At 43.1% G+C, this 24,969-nt stretch overlaps 1 protein-coding gene across 1 annotated transcript in view; it reads right to left on the bottom strand.

The window, feature by feature from the left end:
- ITGAL (integrin subunit alpha L) overlaps nucleotides 1–24,610 on the bottom strand; it is a 69,986-nt gene extending 45,376 nt beyond the window's left edge. The window contains exons 1-2 of the mRNA XM_063138344.1: nucleotides 24,360–24,610; nucleotides 3,399–3,516 (exon numbers count right to left, since the gene is read on the bottom strand). Coding sequence (XP_062994414.1) covers nucleotides 3,399–3,516; nucleotides 24,360–24,420 — 179 coding nt within the window. The 5' untranslated portion in view covers nucleotides 24,421–24,610. The remainder of the gene's footprint in view (nucleotides 1–3,398; nucleotides 3,517–24,359) is intronic.
- Between the last annotated feature and the right edge of the window lie 359 nt (nucleotides 24,611–24,969).

Below are 24,969 nucleotides of genomic sequence, written 5' to 3'. Positions count from 1 at the left end.
GCAACCAGGGGCAGAGCCTTTTTAATTGTGGCGCCTTGCTTCTGGAATTCTCCCCTCCCCCCCGCCAACCCTGACAGTGCTTCAGTACCTGTTAAAAAGGTATTTATTTAACCAAGCATTTGCTAATATTGATGCCAAACTGAGTTAGATTTTCTATTTACTGTGGATTTTTTATTTTAAGGGTTGTTGTGATGCCACCACCTCACACATAAGGCTTTGATGCGCACACCTCCCTCAGGGTAAGCACTACCACTTAAATACCTGAGGAAAGGGAAAAAAGAAAAGTATAACCTTTCCCTTACAGCAGAGGGGAAAGGTAAGGAGATTTGGAAAAGGCTTTTCTGTGAATATAGCAGGCTGAAGGTTTAATGTAATGTACTTATTTATGAACCAATAGAGCAGGAGACACAGCCAAACTGACATGTGGTTTTGTGGTAGCAAAATAAAGAAAATGTTTATTGTTGTTTACAGTTCTTAGTTCCTTGGAATATATATAGACTCCTCCCCCTTTCCACAGCATCACCAGCCACACCCACTCAGTCCAACATTCCACACTCTCTAAACATACTCATCCAGAAGACATACCTAAAGGAGTAGAAATGTGGGTAACGCCACAGTTGTTATAGCTGGTATTGCATATTGCTTTGGAATTTGTTCGTGAAGGGTGCTCTATACATATTTTAAATATATAATCACCATCCGGAGTTTTGCCTGTCATACGCCAATTAGGGAACCCCTTCCCGTAAAATAAATGGTGCCAACCTTACTTCCCCCACCCCCGCTCCGTCACAACCCTTAATTTTCATTTTCTCAACCACACTGTAGAAGATAAGGCATTGCTCAATAAAAAGGGGAACAGATTTGAAGTAACCCCTTCCCCTGAAACCAAACGAGGCCAAAGAGGGTGTAAACAAATTAGTCAACCACAGACTGAAATAGTGAACGCAGCGAAACCTTGGACAAGACTCCTCTTTCCCGTTTTGTAAATGCTTTTACGGTTAACTCAGGCATCCAGGGCACCCAAGCCTCCTCACTTAATTCGGACTTTGCCCTTGAGAAGCTAGACCCCATGTTGTCAATTGTACATACATACACACAGGCACACACAGAGACACTTCCAGCCATGTAAACCTGCCCCCAATCATTATAAATGCCCCTGCTTAAGAGTTCCTCTTCTTCGATAAGGATTTATGGGGGGCGGTGAGGGGGGAATAGGGGCTTTGGTAGGGCCCACTAAAATGTGGAATACTCTCCTCAAGGAGATCCGCTTGGGCCCTAACTAAAGTTGCCAATGATGTGGGTAGTGTCATTATATAGTTTAGTTCTACTCACTTCATTAACCCTTTTTAAATGTCTTCAGAGTTATCTAACACTGTTTAATGACATGCACCCCCTAACACTGGGTGATACTCTTTCAATACCCTTCCTATTAGAATGTAATACAGTGGTTCCCAAACTTTTTCAGGTCACCGCCCCCTTGGTTCCACAAATTCATGCCCAGCGCCCCCTACCCTACACTATAGAAATCATTGTTCAGAATAGCGGTTTTCAACGACCCACTAAGGAAGATAATAATAAATTTCAAAACAGGAACAATTAATTGAATACGTTATTCAAAATCCAATTGGTGTGCCCCGCCATGCTGGCTGCAAACAGAGGCGTTCACTCTCTTTTCCCTCCTTCCCTCGGCAAGCCTGGGGTGGGTGCTTCCCATTTAGAGGGGATTCTAGGAGTTGAAGGACTTTTTTCTGTCTAAACATGCATAAAATTATGCCCTTAACTTATCATGTCACACTAGCATGAATACAGGAATCAAATAGGATTTCCTTCTTCAGTGGAACACACTTACTTAGGAGTAAGCACCATTTTGTTATAGGAAAGGATAATGTATTTTAATTAAAATTTAAAAATAATTATCTGCCATCTGGTACAGAGTTTTCCTATGGAAAACCTGGCTGGGACTGAAGTAGAGGGCCACTAATTTTACTGTACTTATTGTCTTTAAATATGGTTAAATATCCCACAGTTACCTTGCTATTCTATTTCTACAATTCATTTTCTCCTGTCTTTTCTTCACCCTCCCTTCGTTTTCAGGCTGAATCCTATGCACATTTACCTCAGAGTAAGTTCTATTGATCTCAGTGGGGCTTACTTCTGAGTAGACATACTTAGGATTGTGTTGCAGCTCTGTTTTTATGGTGACACAAGATACACACATACCATGTTTACCAAAAGAACGCTTGAAAAAAGGGGGTTGGACAGCCTGAAATAAGCAAGGGAAGATAGGAATTGTTTCAGCAAGCATTCTGCAAAAAGGTGCTGCTGAATCTTCTTTAGCCAGGAAGGACCTGGGGAATTGCAATTCTCTCTCCCTCCCCCTTTTCTTTTCTCTCCCAATCCTGTTGTAGTTCAGATTTTTTGGGGGGTGGGAGCACACACCGAGACACACAGCATCTCTCTCTCTCTCTCCAACCCCCCTCCCCACAAGCCTCACAATAGCTGCCGGGCTGATTAGGACAGGAGGGCAGCAGCTCAGAGGGGAGATGGCCCCAATCTGCAACTCCTAACGGGGGAAGGGAGCCTGGTGATACCTTGCAGCAGCACAAGCAGTCCTGCTCCCCACCCAGCCGGCCAGCCGCTGTTCTTGGCTGCTGCTCTGCTGCCCGCCGTCCTCCACGTGCTCCTTCCTCTCCGCCTCACGGCTGCTGCTCCCGCCTTGTGCAGCAGGCCCTCCTGAGAAGTCTGCCGGGGCAGCTTATAGGAGGGAGCAGCTCTGGCTGAGGGAGGGAGCAAGTGAGAGGGTGGTGGTGGCTCCAGCAGGAAAGAAGCCCTGGGCCCTCCTAGGCAGGAGAAGAGTGGGCAGGGCAGCTGAATTCGCCACTGTTTCCTGCTCTGCTGCCTCCTGTGGGTGCTTCCCCCACCCCCTACTTATGGTGGGGCTGCTGTGGGCTTGAGATAGGAGGAGAGAGCGGCTGCGTGAGTGAGAAAGTCCTTCCTGAGCAGGAGCCGTGTGCGGAGAGCAGCTGAATTTGCCGCTCTTTCCTGCTTGGCCCCTGGGTTTTAGGACCTTCTGGAGAGACCACCTCGAGCGCCCCCCTGCCGCCCCTTTGCCTGTTAGCGCCCCCCTGCCGGCCCTTTGCCTCTTAATACCCCCCCCATGCAATCCCACCACCCCCAAGGGGGCAGTACCGCCCACTTTGGGAACCACTGATGTAATACCTTTCTCTCTCTCTATTTTTATGGTATGGGGCCTCTGAATCTTTGACATGGCTTAGGGCCTCAACATTTTTAAATCCGGCCTGAGGAGGATTTCAAATATAAGTTTTCCTTCTACAGGCAAATCTCCCCAAATATACCTGGACTATTGTATCTGGGGAAGTGAGTTGAAGGATCATTACCTTGTTTCAGAGCCTTCCCCAAGCTGCAAGACCTGATACCCGAACTGCTTGCTGGCGTTGGAGAAGAACACAGCAGCATTAGAGGTGTCGATGTTGTGTCCCAGGGATGGCGACAGGCCTGTGGAAAGAAGAGGGGCAATGTTTATTCCGGGGAGATGGAGAAAACGGGATCGAACTTATGTTCATGCCTGTTTCTTCCACACCTAGGGTTGCCAACTGACCAGGAATGAGGGGGGCTGATCTGCTCCTGGCCTTTAACAGAAACTTGATCTGCATGAATCAGAAGGCAGTGCTTTTCATGGTACAATAAGCATTATTACCTTTAATATTTGCAGACCAAGAGCAGAATACGCAGATTTTCCCCCTGGGCACTTGGAAACTTTAAACCATGGTTAAGGTTGGCAGGGAGAGCTCATATGCAAGAGGGGGTGTACGACCCTTCGGACCCAATCCCTTCACCACAGCTAAGGGGTCAGGAGCATCACACTTCAGAACCAATACAGGGCATCCTTGACAGCAGTCTGTATTATTTATTTCAGCCTTTATTTGATTAATTTAATGCAGCTATTGAAGGTGGCTTAGATGTGAACCAAAGAAATATGGCTAAATTCATACGTTTTCTCAAACTGAGAAAGCATTTTTAATTCTCTTCAACTAGTAACAGCCTAATAGGCAAGATACGTTTTCTAATAATAAATATATACAGAAAGAGACAATGTAGCCTATCAATATTCATGGGAGAGAGATTTATGAAGGACCAAATTATGTCTACACGTGCATGTGTGAGAATTAGGAAAACATTTAATAGCAGTTAGTATAAAAGAGAATTAAAAAAAACCTCACAGGTTGATATCAATGTATTCAACTGCATATAAGGAGAAAAGAGAGAAACACGCTATGGAAACGAAGGCGGATAACTCGAGGGTAAACCAGGGCAAACGTCCAGGTGTGATGGAGCTCTGTGTCTTTAAATTGCCTCTAAAATGGGGGTCCTTTGTCCTATCTGAAACTGGGCAGTTCTGATCCTTCAGATGGAAAACACAAAAGTTACAAGCAGGGAGAAGGGCAGGCAGGTCCCTCATGGAAAGCAATGGGGAGCTTAAATTAATTTTTAAATTCCCTCTACAGGAGGGACTCACTTTCCAGTCTGAATGAAATTTGTTGTAACCACTGCTGCGACACTGTAGTACAACCAACGCCAACTCAAGGTTTTTGAGGGCCCTTGGGGCAACTAGGGTGACCCTATGAAAAGGAGGACAGGGCTCCTGTATCTTTAACAGTTGCATAGAAAAGGGAATTTCAGCAGGGGTCCTTTGTATATATGGAGAACCTGGTGAAATTCCCTCTTCATCACAACAGTTAAAGCTGCAGGAGCTATACTAGAGTGACCAGATTTAAAAGAGGGCAGGGCACCTGCACCTTTAACTGTTGTGATGAAGAGGGAATTTCACCAGGTTCCCCATATATACAAAGGACACCTGCTGAAATTTCCTTTTCAATACAACTGTTAAAGATACAGGAGCCCTGTCCTCCTTTTCATAGGGTCACCCTACAAGACACACTCACTGGGCCCCTTCCCTCAGTGAATCTACCTTCTCACCACCATTGTCACCAGCTGCTATTGCTCCTCCTCCTCCTCATCATCATTGTGACTTCCTATTTGCTTGCTTGACAGGCAGAGAGCTAGTGAGGAAGTAAGCCATGGCATCCGCTGCTCCTACTTCTCAGCATCACTGTCTGGGCCTGAACGAGGCAGGTAAGCAAGCAGGTTGCAATGGTGAAAAGGAGGAAGAGGAGCATCTCCAGGGTCTTTTTGTCAATGGGTCACTGCTGGGATGAAGGCTCGCGGCAAATGCCGGCCCATGCCTACCTTTGATGCTAGCCCTGAATGCAATGCCTGAAACTGTCACACCATTCAGATGGGAAACACCAAAGTTACAGGGCACAAAAATAATCACTGCTTTAGGGGGTGTCTTTGAAAAAGCGGAGGGCTCCCACTTGGAAATTTCCCCTGAAAGCTCAGCGATTTTTATGAAACTAGAGGTGGGGGTAGCCCCTGGAGCGGAAAGGCAGCACATTACATCTCATTTACCCTTTCATGGAGACAAAAGATCCCAACCTCAAGGTGCTGCTAGGTTCATGAATCATAAAAACCACAGAGTCAATGCAGAGCGGCTCAGTTCAAATACATCGAGCTATCTCCTCTGAAATGTTAAAAGCGTGGGCGGCAGCAAATTAAAATGTATAGCGGAGATCTCGGAAAACATACCGCAAAGGAAAGTGTTGGTGGCCACAGACTCAATTCAGGGGAGAGAAATGCTGATCTAACAGAAATTACACCCCCCCCCACCAGCGGAACCTTTGAAACCAAAAGTCCTCACCCCTAAAGTGGATTTTTTAAATTGATATTTAATATTACATTTATATCCTGCTTTCCTTCCAAAGAGCTGAAGGCAGCACACATGATGCTTCTCACAATATGTAGCCTATTTCTCCCAGTCACAATTGTGCAGTAGGGCTGTTTCTCTCCCATTCACAGTAGCCTGCTTTACCCGTTCACAATGTGTAGTGCTGTTTTAACCTTTCACAATGGTGAATAAATGGGTAAAGCACAGGGGCTTAATTCAGTGCTTCCATTCCATTTCCCAGAGCAGGGGAGTGTGGACACAGACGAGAAACAAGCCTCTCTCATTTGATGAGCAGCATTTATGGCATCTACTGATGATGCTCAGTTCAGCTGGCAGGACTCCAACCAACCCCAAACCAAAGTGATTTCAACTACGGTTTCACCTATGAAAGCTGTAACACACCCTTCGTTTTTCTTGGTTGATGTGCTGCTGATGCAACACAGCTGAAAATCGAGACAAAACCTCAAAGTGCTTCTCATACTGTTTCCACGTAGATTGGGCCTATATCTCCTTGCTTGCAATGTACAGTATACATTCTTCCCTAACCACCTTAAGCTGCATTCGTTTACTGAGCAATCAATACAGTCTATACTGCACTGGCTTCTGAAGTGGGATGTATTAGTATGCTGCCTATAGCAGTACCACTTTAAAACCACAAAGAAAGCATAAATGCTGCTGTATACAGAAACCAGTGTTCAGTCTCCCAGAACCTTCTGTAACTGATCTTATAGTGCTCATCCTTGAATAAAGGAACATCAAAGGGAATTGCAGTGGGTGAGATCTGGATATCTTGAAAATTAGCACATTTTTGTGATTTTTAAGTTGGCTTATAAATTTGTTTATTACATTTATATACCGCCCCATAGCCGAAGCTCTCTGGGCGGTTGTACACTATGTGGATTATGGAATTATAATTAATCAATCAGTTCAATAATATCACCTCTGGTTTGAACCTCAATAAGGTTATATCATCATCATCGTACAATATAGGTTAATTAATTTACAATTGCTAGGAGGTCTGTGCTATCACCAACAACTGTTTTTGTGAATGGCTACCCTTAACAAAATACTTCTCACTGTCTGTACTTTCTGCATTTCATTCCCCTACCATGTGTAAGTTACAGGGTAATACTTTAGGCATTTGATAGAAAAGACTGTTGTTTACAAAGGCTTATGCTATAATCCATTTGTTAATTTTTAAGATGCCACAAGACTCTGTATTGGGGCTTGTCTATATGGCTTCTTTACCCTGACTTAAATGCGCTGATTGGTGTTTCAGGACACATGACGCAGCCGCTCATTCACCGCAGCGCCAGGTTTTTAACCGGATAATGCGCAGATTTGTACTTGCGATTTACCACGGCTTTTGATAAATCTTCGAGTTTGCACCGCATTATAGTTATGTGTCGTTGGGGGAGTTAATTTGAATTTTGAAATGTGGGTGTAGCTTTGAGGGCAGCACAAAGTGATTGGCCGATTTCCCGCCTTCTCACCCATTGCATCATCCTCTAGCTCCCTCGTTCCTTCCCACTGTTTTCATTTTTAATTATATGAATCTGCGGAGCTCCACAGATAAAGCTTATAAAATTAAAACAAAGAGGTTGAACAGGCAGCCAGAGGGAGGAGACGTGTTCAGTCTCCCTTTTGCATCCTCCTCTGCTGCCTTGTTCTTCCCCCTCCCTGTTTTTCTCTTATAAGAATCTGAGGAGCAACGCAGATAAAAAATTAGGGTTTCCTAGCCTCGTATGTGCATGTGTGTGCATTAATAACTACACTACAAAAAAGAAGGGGTCACACCCAGCGGAGCAACAATGATTGCATATTCTGAGCAGTAAATTCAGGAGATATATCGCTGTTGCTGCTGCAGTGTTTCGTAGATTCAAATCTACGAAAATTCGGGTTTATATTCAATGAGGAGCAATCCAGTTGGCGTATAGATGGGGACTTGGTTTTGTAGCAACATACTGACTTGGCTACTTCTCTTGAAATAATCGCACAATGGATCTGGTACATCTTGCTTAGAATTTCTGCAACCCAAACGTAATTCAGCAGCTGTTGGTATCTAGAGAAGCAGTTATGGTGTGTGCATACCCTGTGCCCCCTTCACATCTGCTTTCAGTTTGTGCAGGAGGTTGTCTAACACTCTCTACCCCCCCACACACAATGTTTTTGCACTTTTATATGTCCTTCTGTTCTCAGTAACTGTTTCACGTTAAAAGAAGGGGATTCAAAATATAGTTTTTTGCCACTTCTGAAAATATTGCAGTGGGGGACAGGATTAAAATTAAACTTGAATCCTGAAACCATCAGCAAATTGAAGACAAAGGAACATTATATTATTTGGAGGTAGCCACAGTATGTAGACCACGATGTTATCATGCAGAAACAGAAGCAATGTGTCTTTTTGAGAGAAGTCCACAATGTAATTAAGGAGTGGCAATATATTTTGGATATTCAGTTATAACATATAATAGGATATCAGTATATACAGTTAAGCTGTGGAGCAGCTTGGGGAGTGCGCCCCATTGAACTCAGTGGGATTTGCTTCTCTCATTGCTCTCTGAACTTCAGAAAATTCAAGATTTGTGTCAATCACTGCTGGATTTAGGAACAAGCCAAGGTTTAGGGCCTCATATTATGAGGGGCCTCTACATATGTTGGAGATAGTTCTCTTACATTTTAGTGAAGACAAAATTGCTTTGGCTTAAATATGTTGGAAAGTCTGGTGTGGCTTACAACAGAGTTGCCTTATAAAGAAACAGTGTGGCAACAACACAACATTTAGTATTGGAGGTAAGTGCAAACTTAGAGCCAGTTTAAAGAATCATAGAATCATAGAATCATAGAATAGCAGAGTTGGAAGGGGCCTACAAGGCCATCGAGTCCAACCCCCTGCTCAATGCAGGAATCCACCCTAAAGCATCCCTGACAGATGGTTGTCCAGCTGCCTCTTGAATGCCTCTAGTGTGGGAGAGCCCACGACCTCCCTAGGTAGCTGATTCCACTGTCGCACTGCTCTAACAGTCAGGAAGTTTTTCCTGATGTCCAGCCGGAATCTGGCTTCCTTTAACTTGAGCCCGTTATTCCGTGTCCTGCACTCTGGGAGAATCGAGAAGAGCTCCTGGCCCTCCTCTGTGTGACAACCTTTTAAGTATTTGAAGAGTGCTATCATGTCTCCCCTCAATCTTCTCTTCTCCAGGCTAAACATGCCCAGTTCTTTCAGTCTCTCTTCATAGGGCTTTGTTTCTAGACCTCTGATCATCCTCGTTGCCCTCTTCTGAACACGCTCCAGCTTGTCTGCGTCCTTCTTGAATTGTGGAGCCCAGAACTGGACGCAATACTCTAGATGAGGCCTAACCAGGGCCGAATAGAGAGGAACCAGTACCTCACGTGATTTGGAAGCTATACTTCTATTAATGCAGCCCAAAATAGCATTTGCCTTTCTTGCAGCCATATCGCACTGTTGGCTCATATTCAGCTTGTGATCTACAACAATTCCAAGATCTTTCTCATTTGTAGTATTGCTGAGCCAAGTGTCCCCCATCTTGTAACTGTGCATTTGGTTTCTATTCCCTAAATGTAGAACTTGGCATTTATCCCTATTAAATTTCATTCTGTTGTTTTCAGCCCAGCACTCCAGCCTATCAAGATCACTTTGAAGTTTGTTTCTGTCTTCCAGGGTATTAGCTATCCCACCCAATTTGGTGTCATCTGCAAATTTGATCAGCGTTCCCTGCACCTCCTCGTCCAAATCATTAATAAAAATGTTGAAGAGCACTGGGCCCAGGACTGAGCCCTGCGGCACCCCACTCGTTGCCTCTCCCCAGTTTGAGAAGGTTCCATTGATAAGTACTCTTTGAGTCCGATTCTGTAGCCAACTGTGGATCCACCTAATAGTTGTTCCATCTAGCCCACTTTTAGCTAGTTTGTTAATCAGAATGTCATGTGGTACTTTGTCAAAAGCTTTGCTGAAGTCAAGATATATGACATCCACAGCATTCCCACAGTCCACAAGGGAGGTTATCCTATCAAAAAATGAGATCAAATTAGTCTGACAGGATTTGTTCCTGACAAATCCATGTTGGCTTCTAGTAATCACTGCATTGATTTCAAGGTGTTTACAGATTGACTTCTTTATAATCTGCTCCAGAATTTTCCCAGGGATGGATGTCAGGCTGACTGGTCTGTAGTTCCCAGGTTCCTCCTTTTTGCCCTTTTTGAAGATAGGGACAACGTTTTTATACACATCTTCAGAGAAGGCTATTTAACTGTTTTACTAAAAGCATACCCTAATGCTGGGTGGTACCCTTTCATTACCCTCTCTCTTATAATATAATACACCTTTTCTCTTTATTTTTATGGTATGGGGTATCTGAATCTTGACATGGCTTAGGGCCTCAGCCATGTCTTAATCCAGCCCTGGTGTCAATCAAAAGATGCTCTTCAACTTTTTCACAGACTAATTTGTTTTAAGGAGGCCATGTGACCTACTTTACAGAAGACAGTCCTCTACCTTGTTGAAAGGCTAAGCCCCACGCCCTGGAGAAATCCCAAAGGTCAGATTGGGATGCTCAGTTGGCTAGATAAGGCCACAGGCTGAGAGTACTGCATCCCTGCTATATTGTGCCTCCAGTATCAGCAGTAGTATGCTGGGGAACATGAGTGAGAGGGTGCTGTTGCACTTATGTCCTGCTTGTGGTCTTGTAATAGGCATCTGGTTGGCCACTGTGGGAACATAACGCTAGACTAGATAGACCTTTAGATTGACCCAGCACAACTTTTCTTACATTCTTAACTATGACTCGGTCTGGATCCTATAGTCATCCTGAAACCTGGTAACTCCACAAAATGACAAGAGGCACACAGCTCGTAAGTCAACCTGAAACCTGCCCGGGATTTCCCTGAAATCACAACAGTTAAAGCTGCAGGAGCCTTGCTTAGCATGGCCAGATACTAGGGTGACCATATGAAAAGGAGGCCAGGGCTCCTGTATCTTTAACAATTGCATAGAAAAGGGAATTTCAGCAGGTGTCATTTGTATGTATGGAGAACCTGGTGAAATTCTCTCTTCATCACAACAGTTAAAGTGCAGGAGCTATACTAGAGTGACCAGATTTAAAGGAGGGCAGGGCTCCTGCAGCTTTAACTGCTGTGATGGAGGGAATTTCAGCTGCATTAATAAAAATAACACTTGCTGAAATTCCCTTTTCCATACAATTGTTAGAGATAAAGAAGCCCTGTCCTCCTTTTCATATGGTCACCCTCTCAGAGTGCCCACTTGGCTGCCAGAAAATCAGTCTACTCTGGGTCTACTTGTGAGCAAGGGTCTACTAAGGAGGAGGGGAACGTCCCAGTTGCAACCACTGAACCACAAAGTGAGGTAGACAGCATGTATATAAGCCTGCTCACGGATCAATAGCTCCCTTTGAACTATTACCTCCAGCGCCTTTCTAAGAGGCAAGCCAGCTTTGTAAACTGTGGTTTGAAGTTGGCTTGTTTGCATTTAGCCTAGTCAAGCTTAATCACAGTTTGTCTGGTTTGGATAATAACACAGAAAACTGCAGTTAATGAGAAGTAGAAGCAAAGGCTTTTGAACGCCTTGTGGCTGCAACAGAGAGTAAGATTGCGCAAGTCCAAAGGTCACACTGCACCTTCTTCTCACGCTTAAGGTGACCTTCAGAATGTGGCCAATAATTATTGGACTCCAAGGGGAATGCTATAGGAAAGTCCTTCGCCTTAGAACGTATAGAACTGACCTTTAATAGTGGGGTAACTTAGAAACTTTTTTTTTTTTAAGTCTAAAACAGCAAACTGGAAAGAAGTGCTCTGCAACCCCATGCTTACTTATGAGAGCTTACTTCTGTTTACTCAGAAATAAGTCTCTCTCTGTTCAGTGGGGTTTACTCAAAAGTGAGCAAGCATCTGATTTTAGTATGACTTGGATGTAAATGCAGTTGAAATCAATGGGATTTACTCTTGAGTAAGGGAACCAGCAGATCTGTAGTTTATGAACTTGGAGATGCACAGCTTCACATGATCAAAAGAAAGAAAAAGCGATCCTTTGCATTGGTGGACTATGAGGGAAAGGGTTTAAGGGGGGAAATTAAAAAATCAAGGGATGAACCAATCTGATTCAAACTTGGCATGCTGAGAGCTTTAAGAGCTATCACTGTGCCAATTTTGATCTCTTAGCTTTAAAACGTACGCAGATGTAAGCATTTTTTAAGTTTGCATTTTAAAAATTCCTTAAAATCAACGGATGAACCAATCTGATTCAAACTCAGAGTGGCTAAAGCTCTCCTTAAGAGCTATCACCATGCCAAGTTTGATCTCTTTATCTTTAAAACATATGCAGATGTAAGCATTTTGGTTCCCTTGGAGCAAAGGAGGGGACCTGACCACCTTTACAAAAGAAATTAGTTAAAATGATTGTTCATCTGCCCACCCTTTGAAACGAGCAAAACAAACCTTCGCTCCTCCTCCCCTGTAAACCTTTCCTAAGGGGAGGGAGATTTCACCGGCATAGTAGTGCTGCAGGTGAAAAGATACATGAGCTGAAAGAGTGCAACAATGCACAGACGTGAAAGTGCCCAGTGCTTGACTTGCTAAGGAAACAGAGGGGGAAACCACAGATGAAAGCTGGATAAAAAAAGTGGGTGTCATGGAGCCCAAAATATACAAGATTGATACTGATGTCACAGTGCTTTACGTTGCTTTTTTCAAGCCCACGTTCCTCAGATATAACAAGCGATAGAAACTTCCAGCAACCCTTGCAGGTTCAAAATAAAACCACAGCTATAAAGCTTTTTTCTTTTTTTTTTTAAAGACAGTATAGTCTTCTTTAAAAAACAAAAAATTCTCAGTAACCAGCAGAGAGAACAGACACTCTTTTAAGTCACTGCCCCAAATGGTGATCCTTCAAGGAGAAGTGGGAAAGCCTCAAAGTCCATATGCATATACAGAGCCATAAAAGTACATACTTTGAACTCTCTTTTAAATCTATGCGCAGCTGAGGCATCTTAGCACATTGACAGATGCTGCTGTATGCAACAGCTCCCAGCCAGCTCCATTGCTGCCACCTCCTCGTTTTTCACCCTCTTCCTTGTAGGGGAACTAAGTATCCCACAGCCAGTTGCTAGAGATGGGAGAAGGTGGCAAACGCGCATCGCAGAGGTTCTGTGGCCGGGTGCTTTATTTTCCCTGCTGATCTCCACCCACCCACCCCGATGGGGAAGAAAACACAGTGCAGCAGCCACATGCTTGAGAGAGAAGCAGTCCGTTTCAAACAAGCAATAGCTGTGGGCCAATTCATTCCTCAACAGGAAGAGAGGCGAGAAGAGGAAGGCAGTGGAGTATGAGCCAGTTTCACTCCTAGGTTACAACAGCCATAGAATCTTAAGAGTTGGAAGGGAATTTGGAGACCCTCTAGTCCAGGGATGAACACCTGCAGGAGGTCCGGGAGCCATTTTGGGCCCCTGGATCCTCCACCTGTGGGCTGCACATACACACCCCACAAGTGCAATTTTTTCTTAAGTCATCCATAGCAGATATGAAGCATCCAAAGGGTACAGAGCAGTTACGGAATGCTAAAAGGTTCAAACAATTTGCAAATAAACTATATTTCTGATGCTTTGGGTGTTCCACCACTGCTACAGATGCCATTTTTTCTTTAAAAATCCCCAGTGGGGGACAGCAGCGACCACAGGAAGGACTGCATTTAATTTAAATGTTGGAGAGATGGGCTTGTCTATAAATGCCTTTCTCTTGCTGTGACATACCTTGGGGTGTGTGTGTGTGTGTGTGTGTGTGTGTGTTTAAAACATTTTTTAAAAAAGCCTGCTCTCTGTTGGCTCTGGGAACTTAGTGTGCTGCAATTATGCAACCCAAACTCACTCTCTCTTGCAGTAATTGACTCTTATTTGCCTCCTACCTCAGTTTGCCTGTGGGATTCTTCCTTCCTCACCTCCCCTTGCTTCAATAAGTGGGCTCTGCCACAAACTGCTTTCTCTGTGTTATTCTAGAGAGGTTTCTAGGAGGATGGTGACCCCCTTGGCTCTGTCTCCAGTGAACCCACTTTCTGCCCCACCAATTAGGGTTAGGGAACTGAGGTTTGGGATGGGGGCACTCATAACTGCATCACACTTAAAACACATGATGCCTAAACTTATTCTTGGGAGTCCTCCAAACTATACTCCAGCACCAGCAGCCCAGCTAGAAAAGCACTTATTCCATGGATCTCTTCCTTTTTTTCTCATTACAGTAGGCCAGGAAAAATGAGAGGGGGAGGAAAAAAATTAATCTGTACCTTCTCCAAGTCCTCCTTTTTTCTCCTCAGAGAATTAGGAATGGGGGTGGGGAGAATTTACTCACAGTGCAAGAATAAATTGTGAGAATTTCATCAATTAATCCCACCTTATTCAATGCCTCTTATTTCTTTTATTACATGTTACAAAGGCAATGGATTGTAATAATAATAAAAAACCCACCCAGCTTCATCAGGAGCGTCATCTTTTTAGACTACTACTTCACTAGCCAAGCAAAACTCAGGAAAGGGTCTGATGTCACAGAAACACAGGGTTCATAGAATCATAGAATAGCAGAGTTGGAAGGGGCCTACAAGGCCATCGAGTCCAACCCCCTGCTCAATGCAGGAATCCACCCTAAAGCATCCCCGACAGATGCTTGTTCAGCTGCCTCTTGAAGGCCTCTAGTGTGGGAGAGCCCACAACCGCCCTAGGTTCCTTGGAAAGACTAACTGAACCAGAACTTGACTGGGAGGAGGAATGATCTGGCAGTAGTAGTGAGTCTGATAGTTCTGAAATAGATAATTCTGAAGACGAAAGTGTTTCAGAGTTGCCAGATGCTTGTTTAGGGGTTGAGTTAATGTCTCCCTTTGTTAAAAAAAAAGTTACCTGGTCCAAGTGACATTGCATAGTCTCAAGAAGAAAGTCCAATTCAGTCAGCACTAAAAAGTTATCCATCAACAAAATATGGCCAATCGTCATGGAGACATTTCAACCCAGCATGGTACAAATGCTATTGGTTAGACTACAGTGTAATACAAAATGCTGTGTTTTGCTTTGTTTGTCGCCATTTCTCTGGAAAAGATCCCTGTACTGCTGAAAATCCATTTACTCGTAAAGGGTACAACTGGGAAAAAGCTACTGCTAATGATTCAGGAATGAAGCTGCATAACAGAAGTGCAGTCCACAAAGCCTGTATGGTGGCATGGGAGAGTTACAAAGAAACACAGAAATCCAAAGGAGGCTCAGTTTTTGTGCAATTAAGTGTTGCTCATAAAGAACATATCAAAGGAAATAGGCATTATATAAGCACACAACAACATACATTGGGTTTCCTAGGTGTACAGGGCCCACATTTTGCTCTTACTTTCCTTGCACTAAAAGTCTACCTTCCTGGTTCTACCTGCACTGGTTTAAAAGTAACTGTTTTCTAAAGAAAGTCTTCTGTCTGTTTAAACTGTATGTCGAGGAAATGCTTTTTCCTTACTGCAATTTGAATTTAGCTAATACATGCTATTTTTTAAAAAAACCACCACCTAAATCAATATATTTTTTATTTCAGAATATATGGTTAGGATGGCATTTATAGCGTGAGATATACCGTTATTTTTCTTCAGAGACCTTAACATGTGGGGCACAGCCTGCCCACCTAGAAATATACTTTGCCCCTGCTGTCCCCCCCCTCCGAATTTTTTTTCTAGTGCCGCCACTGCTTGGAGCACACACATTGACATCTGTGGCGATAATTTGGATAAAACAGGAAATAGCACTAGAAAAGCAGGATACGTAATGCCTAGTGTGCCCCAACTGTTATCGGTACTCTTCAATATCAATAAAAAGCATTCATGTAGATATAGCCTAGGTCTATGGCATCTTCACAGGTAACAGTGAGGGGTGTTTCAGGAGCTCATTTCAAAGCCTTGGAGCCAACACAGAGAAGGCCTCACTCTTTGCAAACGTGGTCCTGGTGGGCAGGGTTCTCCCTAAAGATTATGGCTTTGATAGAGTTCAATAAACTCTATTCATTCATACTTGTAGGTGGCAGTGAGGAATGCTTGAGCACCGTGCCAAGATGAGGCACCCTCTGATCTTATCTCTCCATTGTTCACACACAGAGTAATAGGAAACACACATTTCACACTTTTTGCAACGTGCGCAACTCTTTCACAGTTTTACAAGTGGCAGGCGCCGTGTGGTCCCAGCAGAGGTTTCTCAGTCCTATGTCCTCAGCTTTGCAAATTGAAGCAAACCAATATTTTTTTGTTGCAGTTTGGGTACCCTGTTGTTCGTTGGTTCTCAGGCTCAGAGCTCGCTTGTGCTGAGAGCTGCTTTTTGCATTGCAAATATTGTAAGAAATAAAATACTGTAAACCAATAAAAAGGATGGAAACACAATGCCCCAGCCCCACCCTGGGTACACAAGGTGGAGGTTGGCTGCTAATCTCTGTACGCCTGTACACATTTGGCATGTGCATATATGTTACAATATAACATGTATACATAATAAACATGATGTCCCCTTGAAAGCTCTAGTAATGCTTCACCAGAGGGTTGCCACTTTTTCTTTTCTTTTTTTCCTACTCCTGCTCCTCCTATGTAGGGTGACCATATGAAAAGGAGGACAGGGCTCCTGAATCTTTAACAATTGTGTTGAAAAGGAAATTTCAGCAGGTGTCATTTGTATATATAGAGAACCTGGTGAAATTTCCTCTTCATCACAACAGTTAAAGCTACAGGTGCCCTGCCCTCTTTTAAATCTGGTCACTCTAGTATAGCTCCTGCACTTTAACTGTCAAGACCTTATTGGTCAAGAAGACAAATAAGCTAGCTTGATAAAGAGGACTGACCATCCAAGTCAATCTGACATTGCCAGAAGAGCTATGGGACATCTGTTGATAAGGTATAATGAAGAAATTTTCTTTGATTTGTCTTTGTTTTGCTTTAGAATTTTGCTAACTGCTAATTGGTTAAGATGCTACTATGTATAAATATACCTGCTTTTCACACTGCCACTTGAGAAGTTCTTTGTCTGTAGGACTTTCTCCATACAGCTGTATTACACTCAATAAAGTTGCTTTACAACCAAAGGGATTTTTGTCTTTGACAACTGCAACCCCATGCCCAGTTTATTCAGAAGTAAATCCTGCTGTGCTCAGTGGGTTTTGATCCCAGGACAGCATGCAGAGGGTTGCAACCTTTGAATGATTTAATCAGGTGACAGACCCAATTTAGGGTTGGGTGGGGAGATTTTTGTGTCTCTATCCTTGTTTGTTTCACAGCTGACTGGGATCAGGTGATGCATAACAAAAAAGGAAGCTTGAAGGATCCCCTTCTGTGTTGAAATATCTGTGGGTGGACAGAAATGCTTGCTAGAGAAGTGGACTTGCCAGGAATGAGGGTTTTAGGCTGAGGAGGCGCCTGGGCTAAATTTAAACCAGAGTTGATCAGGGTTCAAGACTTCTCTTTCCAACAGGTTTTCAACTTCTTAAAGTTGGCCTTGTTGCTGTGCAGTCTCATCAGCAAGCAGTGGTTTTCCTGGCACAGAGAGGAAGTGACAGGCAGAGTTTAATTTGCTACTTTATTTTTATGTCAGGCTGCCGGTAAAGGCAGGGGAGCAGGGCCAATGAAAAAGTTGGCTCCTTGGTGTTTAAAGCTAGGGTCATCCAAGAAGCACATGAAGTGGCTTGCTCATTTGCTAAGTGTTCAAAGGCTTGAGAAGTTAGCCTTAAACAAAGTGCAGACCTTAATTCTAGATTCCCCTTTGCCTTCTACAGCAGAGATGGCTCTTCAGGGTGTAATGGGTGCCATAATGCCTATTTCTGAAAAAACTATCACCTTCCAATAGATGCTGGTGCTGTGGGATAACAGATGCATCATTGGTACATTTGATTTAGGCATGTACAGTGGTGGCTACCTTCTGGATAGACATTATTAGGCACATCAATTTTGTCTTGGATATTTCATTATACTTCAAAGATGCTGATGCATTAGTAAATTAATTTTCCATGGTGTGGAAGTTATCCATCATCCAGATGCAGTGTTGGTGGCTAGGGGATTCATATTACAGGGGTAGAAGGGCAAGGTACCCCACCTCAACCATACAATGGGCTGAGGATTTCAAGGTCTTGCCTCCTTTGAGAAACATTCTAACATGTGGCCAACATACCTCATCCTTTATGAGTAACTCTGACTAAGGGCTCATCTACACCAAGCAGGATATTCCACTATGAAAGCGGTATATAAAAGGTAGGAGCCACACTACTGCTTTATAGTGGTATTGAAGTGCACTGCAGGATCTACACTACTCCTTTATAGAGGTACTGAAGTGCACTGGCAACTGTTGGGGCCCATGACACATCTACACCAAGCAAGATATTCCACTATGAAAGTCGTATGAAAGCGGTATATAGTATGTGTCAATACCGCTATAAAGCAGTAGTGTGGCTCCTGCCTTTTATATACCGCTTTCATAGTGGAATATCCTGCTTGGTGTAGATGAGCCCTGTCGTTTTATATGGATTTTGATTTTGCATTGTATTTCTTCTTCTTCTTCCTCTTCCTCTTTTTAAGTCATTTTTGTATTTGTGTGAGTGTGTGTGTGTGTGTGTGTGTGTGAGAGAGAGAGAGAGAGAGAGAGAGAGAGAGTTTGGAAATGTAGAAGTTAAATAAGAATTGTGAATAGCCTATACATCTGAAATAGAGGGAGCATGTTTTAAAATCTATCTCCCAGGCTTTGGAACTCTCGGTCAAGGGAGGCCAAGCTAGCTTGATCTTTATTGTGTTTCTTTTGGCAGGCAAATACATTTTTATTCAGCTGTTGTTTGCCAAACTAGGTTTTTACTTGTGGGTACTGTTCATTTATTTATGGATGTGTTTTAATTGATTTGCTTTGAATTATCAATTTGAATGATAATTATTAGTTTACTGTATATTGACTTTTACTGTTGTTAGCCACCCTGAGCACTATTTGTAGTAGAAAAGCAGGATGTAAATTTAAGAAAGAAGCTCTGGTGTACATGTATACACATAAAAAGCAGACTTGAGTTTGCTCTCTACCTGCTTCTCCAAGGTATTCATTCAACGTTTCATCTGCTCTGTGCTTGTGTGCTGGGCTGCTGCTCCTAAAAAGCAGAGCAGCAAAGCTCATTAAAGATCCGGTAACTTTTACATTGCTAGCAGATCACACCAAGATCCCACAAGTCGGTGAAGCGGCTTCATGTTAGGTCAGCTGATTTCCCCTCTGGGATACCACCTCCTCTGTCTTTTAGACCTGCAGCGGTGAAGGGCTTTATTTGCAACTAAAGAGTAAGCCACAGCTCTGTCACTGCCACCACTGATGCTAGAAAGGTGGGTTCCCACACACTTTTTGTTGCAGAGGCTGAGGGGGGAAATCTTGATGTGCTGAGGGGGGGAAAGGCAGAGAAAAGAGTGGAGGGTATATATCTGTGCCACTGCAGGGTTCATAGAACAGCGCAATGTGGGTTTACTGACTGCAATGTGACTTGGAGTCCTTATGGCATCTGGCAAATAGAGTTGTCAATTTGTTTTTTATTTTCTGGCAAACCTCCTGGGCTGGTTGTTGTTTTTTAACTGTACAATAACCAAATTTTTTTGGGAGGTGACCAATACATTAAAAACATAAAATAGAAACATTACAATAAAAAACTGTGCAAATTAAAATCCGCAGCAGAATAAAGTATTAAAAGCAATTCTTAAAATTCCTGGGAAAACAAAAAGGTCTTCACCTGGCATTGGAAAGACCATAACAGTGAGTCTTTCTGAGGAGAGCACTCCCCAACCAGGTGCCACCACTGAAAAGGCCCTCTTCCTTGTGGCCACCTGCTCATTTGGCAGAGGCACCAGGAGGAGGGCCTCAAAGGATGATATTTATGTCTGGGTAGGTATAACTATGGGAGACATTCCTTCAGGTAACCAGGCCCCAAGTAGTTCAGCGCTTTAAAGGCTAAACCAACACTTTGAATTGGGCCCGGAAATGGACTGACAGCCAGTGCCAATGTAACCTCGCATTTGCCTAACCATACGTTGTTGGTATCAAAAGTCACTGAGAAGTTCAAGAGAACCAATAGGGTCACACTCCCCATTTCCCTCTCCAGCACACAAGTCATCCCACAGGGCGAGCAAGGTGCCCTCTAATGACTGTAGGACCAGCAAATATTTGGGAGGTGACAGACATAGGTTTATGAGAGACCAGTCAGGGCCTGTCCAGTTCATGAGTGAAGTTGCAGCAAGTAGAGGTTTGTTATCGAGGGGCCCATTGAAAGTCCCATTCTGTAGGGCCCACATGGAACTTTCAATGGTCCCCTCGGTAACAAACCTCTACTTGCTGCAACTTCACTCATGAACTGGATGGGCCCTGACTGGTCTCTCATAAACAGGCTGACGACAACCTTTTTATTCAGCTTACCAGCACTACAGCGTGTAGTGCTCTTTATTACCCAGTCTGGTAGTCTGAGAGAATGCATCTTTGACTATTTCTGTATATTACACTGACCAACTGTGTTTACCTTGGTGAGAGACAAGGAAACTTTTGAAAAGTGCCAGCTTGGCTCTCACTCAGAAACATTGCTGGCTGCCAGGAAACTTGTCATGGGAGGGCCAGTGAGGCTTGCGGCTGGTCGGCGCACTTCTCGACAGAGCTTGTGTTTCAACCAGTGGTTATCTTACATTATCCCAAATGTCCCACCTCAGGTCAGGCACTGCGTCTGAGGTAGGGTGACCATATCAAAAGCAGGGCAGGGCTCCTGTATCTTTAACAAGGGGATTTCAGCAGGTGTCATTTGTATGCGCGCAGCACCTGGTGAAATTCCCTCTTCATCACCACAGAAAGCTGCAGGAGCCCTGCCCTCTTTTGTATCTGGTCACTCTACAAAAGAGGGCAGGGCTGTGGTGATGAAGAGGGAATTTCACCAGGTGTTGCTGAAATTCCCTTTTCTATACAACTGTTAAAAACACAGGAGCCCTGTCCTCCTTTTGATATGGTCACCCTAGTCTGAGGTAATCTAAAATGGCGGCTGGCTGACACATGGAGTGGAGTGCCACTATTTGCTGGGTATATATGTCTGCACCAGAAAGTCAGCAGGGTCAGGGCCTGCAGCAACTGCCTAATCACGCTGACCTCTGAGGTCAGCATCGTTTTTGTATCTTTGATTTTTGTTATATTTGTATTATAATTGCAGGGCTAATACCTTGAATTATGATGTATAAGCTACAGATTGTGGATTGTCCTGTGATCTAAAGTTAAGGAATCTATTAAAAAGTCAACTGAAATGTCTAGCATCTTGTGAAACCAGAGACAATTTGGGACTGGGCTACTGCAAAATTGCAAGCAAGAACTCCATAATTTTGTTTGGACTCAGGAGGGCTAATTGTTACATTTGTACTGAGAAATTGTTACATTTTTGCATAATTTTAATTATTTTATTAATAATTTAAATTATTACTAAATACATATTTGTTCAGTTTTATCTTTGCAAGTTTTATTTGAATTAAGCCCCATGGGACCCACACAAGTAGAGGTTATACTAACACTGTGAAATGGTCTCTGCAGGGAGACCCACCTAACCCCAACACTGGTATGAGGCAAACAGTCTGGCTTTTCCAAAAGGCCTTTGGTACCAGCTGAGGATATTTCTTCAGGGACAGGTATTTTGGTTGCTATATGCTGCTACAGAGTTATGGGTTTCCTCCCTTTGTTTTCTTAGGCTGTGGTTTTGAAAGACAACACTATGTTTGCTTTGTTTTAAACGTTATGTCTGAAAACCGGTCTGAAGTTCTTTTATCAAGGAAGACCGGCAGGTTACAACTGTTCAAAAAATCAATCATTATTGTTTTATTTGTTAAAAAAAATCAATAAAATTATTTATTTAAAAAATCAGTCAATATGACAAGCTGGAACATGTTCAGAGGAGGGCCGTGAGGATGATCAGGGGTCTGGAAACAAAGCCCTATGAAGAGAGACTGAAACAACTGGGCATGTTTAGCCTGGAGAAGAGAAGATTGAGGGGAGACATGATAGAAAACCCTTCCAACTGAAGGCTGTGGAAAACCATAAATTTGACCTTTTAGAAAATAAACATCATCTTTCTGTTTCGAAGAGTTACCAAGAGCTCCAAAAAGTTATCTTACTGGCCTGTCTGTTTATGGTCTGAAGAAAAATGCGGAAAGCAGCTGTGTCTGAATATAACCACAGTAGTCCTTTTTATCAAGGAAAACAGCTACTTAATTGGAAGAGGCTTTTATCCTGCCAAGAAGACCGAATCATCTATGCTAGCATTAAGACCATGTGGATAGATTGTATCCAATCGAAAAGTCCATTCAGCCTCTTTTTTGAGTAATAAGTCATTATAATCAGTCCAAGAGTATGGGTCAATATAGATTCTATCAATGACTAAAAATTTAAAGTCATCATATTTGTGTGATAATTCCATAAAATGCTGTACGGTGCCTCAGTGACTTTATTCTTAATTTTAGAACGGTGTAACGGAATATGTGCTTATCTCCATAGCATGGAAACACCTGTCTATTTTGGCCTATTAAGCTGCCCATTAAAGTGGTACTCCAGGTTGGCTTTCTCTCAACTTCTACGCTAAGGGACAAACTATATAAGGTTTGATAAGGATGTACAAATTTTGTTAAATCTGTTCCGTTTGCGTTTTGCGGATGTTATCTTTTGGTCTGTTGTTAGGGAATCAGCAAAACACAAGCTCTCATTCTCTCAGTTCCATCTAAAATCTGACTCAAGTCTGTATCAGTTTATGAGATTTTTTTTACATGAAAATCCATACTATCTTCTTGCATATTTTTCCAAATGTAATAATCAATTGTGAACATCTTTGAAATTTATGCGTTTTCTCCCATTGATAAAAGTGAATTTGTTTGCATTTTCCAAATGTACACATTTTTCATTTAAAGTTTTTGAGGATGAATATTCTATAATTGATGGTTTAACCTGATATGGGTGAGTGATTTTTAGGCTGAATTAGAAATGAGTGCTTGGATTTTATAATTATAGAGATATCTAGACTAAATGTGATGATTATATAAATAATATTGTCTTATCTCTGTAGCGTTTGTTCCGAGGAAGCTTGAGCCGCAAAAACGGGAAATTTATTGCAGAATCCTGTCAACAACTTACAACGCTGGAAAGAACAAAATATAATAAGAACAAACCTTATTTATAATATATCCGTGAATATATGTTTATGTACTGATGTATTGCCAAATGTGTTTAATATACTAAAGTGTGTTAATGTGTTTTTGTTGGGCTATATTATAGACTTGCATGGTCTTATAGTAGGAATATCATTCCAATTATTGGTTTATTGAATTATAGTACCCAACACCACTATTGTTTAACAACTATGGGATACATCAGCTTTTTTGTAATTTTTGTATAATAATAAATGGGTTTCTTGTTAATCATCTCTCTCCAATAGTGGTTTGGGTAGTTGTGTGCGTTCAGGCACCTTGTATATATTAGTCATTTAAAAACTACTGCCTTCTATTTGTTTGTGAGAGTTTTAGCCCAACCCATTGGGAGGGTGCAGGCTCAGAGAAAGCTGGCCTACACTGACTTGAGAACATCGCACCAAGGTTTCAAACAGGAGACATTCCAAGCCATGACAAACATTCTACTTGGGTTTTTTTTCATGCAAAAATGTGTTCTACCACTGAGCTACAGCCCTTGGTTAAGTCTTTCTCACCATCAACACCCCCTTTCCCTACAATAAAGTCATTTCTTTGCAACTGAATTTCTGCCTCTGCAGATTGTCCTCACTCAGAGCTAAACTCTGCTACACCTTGCACAATGTTACATGTCCAGCCATAGGCATGCGCAAGGGGTGTGCTGGGTGTGCCCAAGCACACCCTAATGTCTCAAGCAATAAGTGCCAAATTGAGAGGAGAATTGAGTAGACACAGCGGGAATGGTCCTTCAGCTACCCTCCAGTTGCTCCGCTGCCACCACCACCCCGACAACATACCGTTGCTCCTGGCAGCAGGAGCAAAAAGGAATCGCTCTGCCAGGAGCCACACTTCAAAGAGGCTAGGAGGAGGCCCACCAAAGGCTAATTTTGCCTCCTAAGTCCCTCTTCCAGCCAGTGTCACCGCAAAGCCCCAGCAATGCTGGGGCTTGGGGAATTGTGGTCCTCATTTCCCCACCACCACCTGCAACGGCCTTCCCACGGTCAGGCAATCCAAACGCAGAATAGAGCATCGATATCTACGGTGTTTAATAAATAAATGAATAAAAATAATGTCCTTTATGATTAAGTATTCAATAAATGTTCACCTTAAATAAATAAATAAAATCTCTGGGTGCACACCCTAATGAAATGTGCTGTGTGCACACCTATGTGTTCAGCGTGCAGCTGATTCCACGAGAGACTTCAAAGCAGGGCTTTTGACACACCATAGTGAACCCTTATTAACCTAGGTTAAGGTTGTGAACCACTGAGAGATTCCACTGTACTCAGCGATATAAAAATGCCACAAATAAATAAATAAACCTACCTTGCAAAGCCAAGCCAACCAGCAGTGTCAGAACGTGGCCAGCAGGCAGGCCACGAGCCATGGTGGAGAAGTGTGGAAATCACAGGGTCTTACTTTCTGGAGGGCATGGCTGGCAGAGGGTGCCAGGCTACCGACTGAATAATCTGATAAAGCCAAACCAGGGGTTCAAGAGAAGCAACGGGATCAGGCAGAGCAATAAAACAGAAGAGACGCGGAGGAGAGAGGCTCACTTCCGAATTTCAACACCACACTGTCACTCTCTCCCTCTCTCTGCTGAAGGGTAGTAAAATGTGGGGCGGTGGTGAAAGGGAGTATGGGGAGAACATATTGCTTCCTGTGTTCACGCCCAGCATGGTGACGAAAGAGTCAAGTTTTTAACAGGTGGCCCCTGAGCAAAGAGGAAAGTGTGTTGCATCAGCACAGTCACCAACAGAGCACAAGAGAGAGAGAGAGAGACCATGCTCTTGTGTGACTTTGGCATCTGAGCACCAGAAATGGGTCTATAGCGATTAAATTTAATTAATTAATTTATACCCAGACTTTCTATGAGGAAATGACACTCAAGGCATCTAATAACTATAAAAGCCTACATTTAAAATACAAAACCTAA

The sequence above is a fragment of the Elgaria multicarinata genome, chromosome 11 (genome assembly GCF_023053635.1).
Source record: "Elgaria multicarinata webbii isolate HBS135686 ecotype San Diego chromosome 11, rElgMul1.1.pri, whole genome shotgun sequence".
Taxonomy (NCBI): domain Eukaryota; kingdom Metazoa; phylum Chordata; class Lepidosauria; order Squamata; family Anguidae; genus Elgaria; species Elgaria multicarinata.
This window is presented reverse-complemented; position numbering and strand designations above follow the sequence as displayed.